The 7823-nt window shown below is 36.0% G+C and overlaps 1 protein-coding gene across 1 annotated transcript in view; it reads right to left on the reverse strand.

Moving 5' to 3' along the window:
* Window positions 1–7823, reverse strand: part of LOC107561756 (MAM domain-containing glycosylphosphatidylinositol anchor protein 1-like) — a 137946-nt gene that overhangs the window by 49306 nt on the left and 80817 nt on the right. The window contains exons 5-6 of the mRNA XM_016246233.1: window positions 2385–2654; window positions 1–99 (exon numbers count right to left, since the gene is read on the reverse strand). The exon at window positions 1–99 is cut by the window's left edge and continues 231 nt beyond it. Coding sequence (XP_016101719.1) covers window positions 1–99; window positions 2385–2654 — 369 coding nt within the window. The remainder of the gene's footprint in view (window positions 100–2384; window positions 2655–7823) is intronic.

The following is a 7823-nucleotide window of genomic DNA, read 5'->3' on the forward strand; positions in this document are numbered from 1 at the left end:
CGTCAACGTGGCAGGAAAGTTTGAGGTCTCGACCCATCTGTATGCTCTCACTGTCTTTGTTGGAATCCGGCGTGATCTGGAATGTTAAGTTCTTCATGGCTAATAGAGAGAGAGAAAGGATGACATGGTGATCACAGTGAAAGAAGTGTTTAGGTTATGAGTTTCTATGAGTTTATAACTAAAACTATTCAAAATCAATAACTGAAATTACATACAATTTTAATATTAGACCACAAAACTTTTGTTAGCCTTTTCTACCAAACTTAAATAAGTTTAAGTACTAAAATTGCTAAAACTAAATTGTATTATTTATTTATTAAAACTAATAAAAATGACAAAAGCATATAAGAAAATTACTAAAAGTTAAACAAAAATAAAAACAAAAGATATGAAAAATAAAAGCTAATTTAAATTATTAATAAATAACAGTAAAATAAAAACTGATTTTCTCTTTTTTGGGGTGTGGGGTCTATGAAAGACTGCAGAATTAATTAAAAGTTATGTTGGTCTTGCCAGCAGGATTCTATGCTACTATGCAGGATTAGTAGCTAAATGCATTATGAAATGTGTGATAAAATATGCAAAAACCTGTGGGTGCAGTTTAAATGCAAGGCACAGCTGTAGTATAATAATAATAATAATACTAATACTAATAATAATAACAACAATACTTTTAAAAAAGCTAAACTAAAAATAAAATAAATAAATAATCAACCATATTAAAACTAAATATTTAGCATTAATATTAAAATTCATATTCAAATACTAGCATGTAGTATAATTAAATAAAATATTTAGTTTAGGTTTAAAGCTTTATTTCAGTGTAAATGAAATGATGTCATCGTGTAAACAGAAATAAACGCATAGTCTTTATAAAATGTAATATTGCAATGGCATCATCATTGTCAGTTACATTTAGAACACTGAAACAACTGAACAGTCCTAAATGTAGAAATTCTATTTAATCTTATGTTTCTGAAAAAGTATAAAGTTTATAATAAAAAACACACAAATAGACAGCACATCTAAGACTCAAATGATCAACAAGACAAAGACTGAATGCAGTCTGTACGGGAGCGGATTTAACTTATTTAATTTCAGAAGTTAAAAATTTAGGTTTAGAAGAAACCCTATTTTTGAGGAACATTAATACAGTCCTGCCTTCCAGTGTCAGTTTTGTCACTGTACATGAAACCATCTCAGAGGTCTGCTTTACTGCAAACACTGAATGCATTCATGAGGGGGAAAAAAGTACAATTTACATGATCAAAATAATGACTCAGTCATAAACTGCTTTTTAAGATGAAAATAATGAGCTTAAAGGCAATATCACAAACACAGCTGAAGACGCTTAGAGGATCCATAACCCCCACACAGCCATACTGCTGTAATTTGTTAGTACTGGAGCACTATTCATAACTATAACAGCTTAGCCGCGTGTTTACGCTCTGACAGTGTGAAAAACGACCCTGCAGGTGGAGACAGAAAGTTTAGCGCCATATGTTCAGCGCCCCGCATTTCAACAGACGGCTGCCTTACCTGGATGATTGGCTGCGCTCAGGCGTCCGCGGCACCTGCGTGTGTGTTTGACACAAAGCGAGCTCATTACCGTCAACAGAGACGGATTCAGCGTGCACCTCGCTCATTCCGAAATAAGACACTTCTACTGCTAATTACCTCCATTCCTCTCAAATTAATTGGAGTAAATAAAAATGATTAAAGAAGCTAAGAATAGCTCCAGGCCCTGATGAATGGCAGGCGTTATGGCAGCCGTTCCTGTATCACCCTCTCGGCTTGAGGAGTTTAACATGATCACACACTGCCAAGAGAGCTAATTACAGTTCAACCACTAACTCATGCTCACGCCACATAAACACACGCTCCCACGCATACATATGAAGAAATCTGGCTCTGCAATTTTTGTGCTAAGCGCGGGACAGACAAGAAGTCATAACTCATTCAAATGCGTGTCAATCAAGCGGTCTGAGGAATGTGTAAACTTAAATTGAATCTGATGGCTTGAGATGTAACTAATATTTCAGCCAATAAAGGTGAAGTGATTTCTGTGCCACCAAACAGAACTGCAGAAATAAAGACTGATTTCAAACCAGGGTTGTGTAAAATTCAGAACTAAACTGGCTCCTTTTTAATTCACAAGTGTAAATTGAATTGGCCACACCCCACATATCTATCTATCTATCTATCTATCTATCTATCTATCTATCTATCTATCTATCTATCTATCTTTATGTCCATCCACGCATCCATCTATTTACAAACATTGCTATTCTAGTTAAAGTGACATGAATTTCCAATGCATTTGAATTCTATTTCATTACCTTCAAACTCAAATGTCAGTACATAGTAAAAACGAGTACACTCACTTCTCACAATGAGGTTGGCGGTTCTTCTCGCAGGGTTTCCCACATTGTTGACGGCTGTGCAGTTGTAGACGCCGGCATCAGCGGGAGTGACGGACCGGAGAGTGAGGGACCCGCCTTGGATCACGGAGCGCTGAGGGAGGGACCCAGGGTACCGCGACCAGGTGACCCTAGGTGTGGGGAAGCCCGCTGTTACCTCACACGACAGCGTGACGTCTTGGCCTGGGTCCACCACATACGTCTCATTCACAGACAGCTTTAGAGCAGGGGGTGCTGGGAATAAAAAACAGTGTACAAAAGTGTGCATCATTTAAAGCTGGTGGGATTCCTGTTTATGTCTTGATGAGTGAGTCTTGCATTTACAGAATAGAGCAGAACAAGAGAAGAGCAGGTGGTCTTGCTCCAACATGTGAACACTTCAAAGCTAAAAGTGTTTCGACAAGAGAGTCGATCCTACCACTGATCAATAATAACATTTCATGAGAAATCACCTCTTAACTGCTTCCTCTAACAGCTATTTTTTTCACATAACTCAAGGCCCATGGCATACTCTTTATAGTATCTCTTTAACTGATTCCTTCTTTTAAAGCCAAAGTGTCCTGTCAGCTGATTTGGCCTCAGCAACTGCTGATCATTAACCTCAAACTTTAGATATTTCCTTTAACTTTAACTCATTCCCACAGATCACAAAAACATGTCATGGTCATATTCCACCCATGCATGTATATATAAAAGCATAAAGAAATAAATACATTTTATATATATATATATATATATATATATATATATATATATAAAGAAAATGAAACACATTTGAGGACCATTCAGATCCTTTTGTATTATAATATTAATACCATGACAATTAAACAGCTGCAGAAAAAATTTTTTATACAATGTATTTTCTATTATTTAAAAAGCATAAAGTAAACATAGCTGAAATATAGTCAAATGTGTTAAACTGAGAAACTCCTATTGGTATCTGAAAACCTTTCACATTAAAGCTAAAGCATTTATGGAGATAAAAGCTGCATCTCATTTCAGAGGCTGCGTACTCCTTCACAGAGAAACAAAATATGTGCTATGCTATACACAGACGGCTGCAAAGAGACTGTCTTTCTGTGTTTCTAACACTGACACAAACACATCAGTCCTCATGAGATTTGAATTTCTCAGTCTGTTTTTTATGTAATCATGTAGGAAGAATCAGGAAACTACAGTGGAAATGAAATGGAGATTTGAACTTGCATGCCCTACATCGACCCCTCTTTCATGTCACACAGCTCACCCACAGTCTGTCTAAATGGCATCACTTCCATCTGTGTTCATTATTTCTGTCATACTGTACCTGAACAAGACCAGACTGTATCATAAACTCATTACTTAAAAATAAATGACTGAAATTAGAAAGCAGAAAACATGCCAATGTGCTTTTCATCTACCTACAAATTAATTGTCATTGGCAATATCTGAGCTCTGAATAGACTTGTAAAACACCCCACATATACTGCCAAAAAAAATCTCATTCAACGTCTATGAGCCCAGTTAAAACTGATCCAAAAAGTTGAAACATATTTTATTAAAGAACATCAGAAGTGATTAAAAATGTGATTTCAAAACATAATGATAATTATCATTCAAGTCATAATAAACATTTTGGCTTGTTGTCCAGTAAAAATATCGAAACATCCTTAACCAAGATTTAGAAGCCAAACTGTGTACAATACAAAGTTTTGTTTTCATAGAAAACTATTTTGAATATGTTTAAATCAAAAATCCAACTTAGTTCTCAAGTCAACTGAATATGTTTTAAAGATATTTAGATATATTTTTTAAAAAGATTAAAAATACAGAATAAGAAAATGATTTTCACAGTGCAGTCTGGGTCATCAAAAAGTGTTTTGACTGATATCTCCCCAACTATTATTTCATTCAACCAGAGATTAAAATATACTAACTCTTTAGAGAGGAAGAGATGCTAATATAATATGACTCAGACCTACATTCAATCAACCAAGGGTGGTTTAAATTTTATGTCCCACAAGAATTACAATCCAGGATAATCCCAAAAATAGGAGATAGGGTGAATCTCACATAACCTGTCGAGTACATATTTCACCCCAAAATCAAAACAATATTAAAAAATAAATAAGCATAAAGAAATGTGTGTGTGTGTGTGGGGGGGGGGGGGGGGGAAGACTATACTTCAAAGTGTACTAAAAATGCTACTACAAGTATTTAATTAGAAAATCAGTATTCATATATATTCAGTGTTCACTTTTAGTATAGTTGCAGTACAAGCTAAAAATATTGTTGTAAACTAGTTGTGTACTTAAAGTTTACTACTGTTATACTTAAAGTATACTTTTATATACTAGAAAGTGGGCCAATTTAGTCCCAAGGAGTATTGAAATAGTACCCTTAAAAGTATACTACTAGTACACTGATATTTGTATACTTGCTACATAAAGTATACTTAAAAATATACTTGAATTTTACTTAAGTATACTTAATAAAGTATACTACTTTTTGGTAAGGGTAGAAAGAACAACCTGACCCAAAACTGGTCTGATCTCTTCACTAAGCTCTTGTGAAATCTCAGTTGATCCTGATGTACTCCAGCACCAGACTGCCAACAGCTCTACAAGCTCTCAGCTACAGTACATACAACAATCGTATTTGTTCTACAAATAACAGAGAGATCGCAGGGACTGAATCAGAGATGGAGAAAGAGAGGGTCTGAGGAGGAAAGAATTTATCGCTTCAATTCCCCAGAACGGTACGAGGGGGACGGCGCAGCATCAGTCCACTGTTGTCTCTCAATAATGGGACTGATGTGTTTTACAGAGTTTACGCCGCTTTTACAAACCGCTGCACTTCTGTGCTCCACAAACACATCAGAGAGAGTAATGGGTAGAGGATGTTTCAGTTAAAAGAAATGAAGGGTCAGAAATCAGTGAAAAACCAAAATGCTGAAAAGAGCTGATGTGTTGATTAGAAATAAACATACTGAAAAGCATTGTTAATATACAAAATAATGTGAACACCCATTATTATAGGGGTTAATATCATATGTGTAGGTGAAAACAAGGTTTCAGTGCAAAAACAAATGTTGTGATAATCTTTTCATTGACTATATTCTCTAGCTTGTCTTTCAGTGTAGTATAAGTTGTGTTCAGCAGTGTTTAGTACAAGTGCTCTGTGAAATGGGTGACTTGTCAGACTTCCAAAAAAGGACAAATCATGGAAGCCCGTTTAGTACGAAAATCCTTAAAGGTATAGTTCCCCCCAAAAATGAAAATTCTGCCTTCATTTACTCACCTTCAAGTTGTTCCAAACCTGTTTGAGTCTCTTTCTTCTGTTTAACACAAAAGATTTTCTGAAGAATGTTGATAATCACAGAGCTGACGGTAGCCAAAAAACAAACACCAACATTCTTCGTCAACTGTGAATTTTCAGTTTTTGAGTGAACTATCCCTTTAACAGCCCAATGGCTTAGTGCTTTAAGATCAACTGTCTGAACGATTATGACTGCGTACACAGAGTATGGCAAGACTTCATAAGCAAAGAAGAAATATGATAGTGACGGTCAAACACTAAGAAGGATTGTGTCCGAACAACACAGAACTACTGCTGCAAATTCAGAGCAGACTTCAATATTCACCTTGAAGAGCCTGTTTCCACAAAAACCTACCACTGAGAGCTTCACAAGCCAACATCCATGAAAGAGTTGCAACTGCTAAAACTTTAATCACAGACGCCAATGCTAAAATGTGAAAAGATGGAGTCACAATCATAAAACCGACACAGTTGGAGCACCAAGATGAACTTCAACACCTGCCCTAGCCAGACAAATCACCTGACTTGAATATTAGCAAGCTACTTTTGGAGAGAAGAACGAGAAGCTGATTCTTTCCTCCAACAGCAACTGGCAGATGTTTTATTGACAACATTCAAATGGAGACTATTCAGAAGTTGCAGGAATATATTCTAAGACGGTTGGAAGCTGTATTATAGGCAAATGGTATGAAAACAACTCCATAAAGAAATATTGCTATTTCCTGGGTTATTTGCATTATTTAAGCAACCAACCAGTTTGTTTTGGTTTTATGTGCCATGTAATGGTGATTATATCTAAAATTGTGCAAGCCGATATGCTTGCAATCCCACCTCACATTTGGACAGAACATGGCCTTTTGACCCCAGAGCTCACAATTCCTCATTCAATAGAATTGCATCTCAAAAGCAGAATAAAAATAGTAGAGATGTGTCTGGTAGGTCACAGCTATTTTACAAAGTGCTGTCTGAACTTTCAAATTAAATTCTGTTTTCCTGTTAGCTTCTGAGAAAGTTTTTCCTTCCAAGAACACGATTCCACTTCTTAACAATTTAATTGAATCTGATTAATAATTAAATTTCATACATCATCCTCCAACTGCTTTTGATTATTGGTTTTAAAAAAGAAGCAGTGGGTTTCCAGCCTTAAACTACAATAATAGAGCGGCATGTAAAAAACTAATTGAAATAATGGCACAGCAGTCTCAGTGAATGGTTGAAAGCACAGAGAGAAAGCTGAAAATGTGTAAAATGTTTTGATTAAAATCTATATCTGTCCAAACAAAAGAAGTACAGACCATTTCACAGATATAACTCAGAACAAAGCAGAATATATTGCTGTACTCAGGAATATCTAATTATCTGCTACTTAGTGCTTTGATAAAAACTCAGAGTATCTTTTGCTTTGATGCTGCTAACCTGTCAAACGTTCCTTTAACTTATTGTATCAATTGGGTAAACACAGCTTTCTTCCAGACAGACTGATACAATCACTATATGCTCTTTATTGGATTTTCCATCCAAAAGTAATAAGTACTGATTATTTCAAAGGCATAACTCATAAAACAAAGCAGACAGCATGAACCTGTGAATCAGCACTTGTGGTTTTCGTATATCAGTTTATCCTAGAAAGATTCTATTAAAGGGGTCATATTATGCTTTTTTAAAGATCATTATTTTGTGTATTTGGTGTAACAGAATATGTTGACATGCTTTAATGTTCAAACAACCCATTATTTTTCAAATACTGTACATTATTGTAGGTCCTCTATGCCCCGCCTCTCTCAAACGCTTCGTTTTCTACAAAGTCCCTCCTTCCGACAAGCGCAGTCTGCTCTGATTGGCCAGCTGACTCAGTGCATTGTGATTGGCCGAACACTGCAAGCACTCGTCGGAAATGTAACGCCCCTTACCATAATCGCGAGCTTCATCTTTCAAAATAAATGTAAAGACAGTAAATAATGTCATTAGTTTTACCATCAGTTCAAGCCCGAAAGGGGAACAGACACAGTAATAATGCAGTACACAAGCCGCGGTTAAGACCGCTGACTCTACTGTTATGTGACCCTCTCTCTCTCTCTCTCTCTCACACACACACACACACACACA

This window comes from Sinocyclocheilus grahami, unplaced genomic scaffold, assembly GCF_001515645.1.
Source record: "Sinocyclocheilus grahami isolate Dianchi unplaced genomic scaffold, SAMN03320097.WGS_v1.1 scaffold791.1, whole genome shotgun sequence".
NCBI lineage: Eukaryota > Metazoa > Chordata > Actinopteri > Cypriniformes > Cyprinidae > Sinocyclocheilus > Sinocyclocheilus grahami.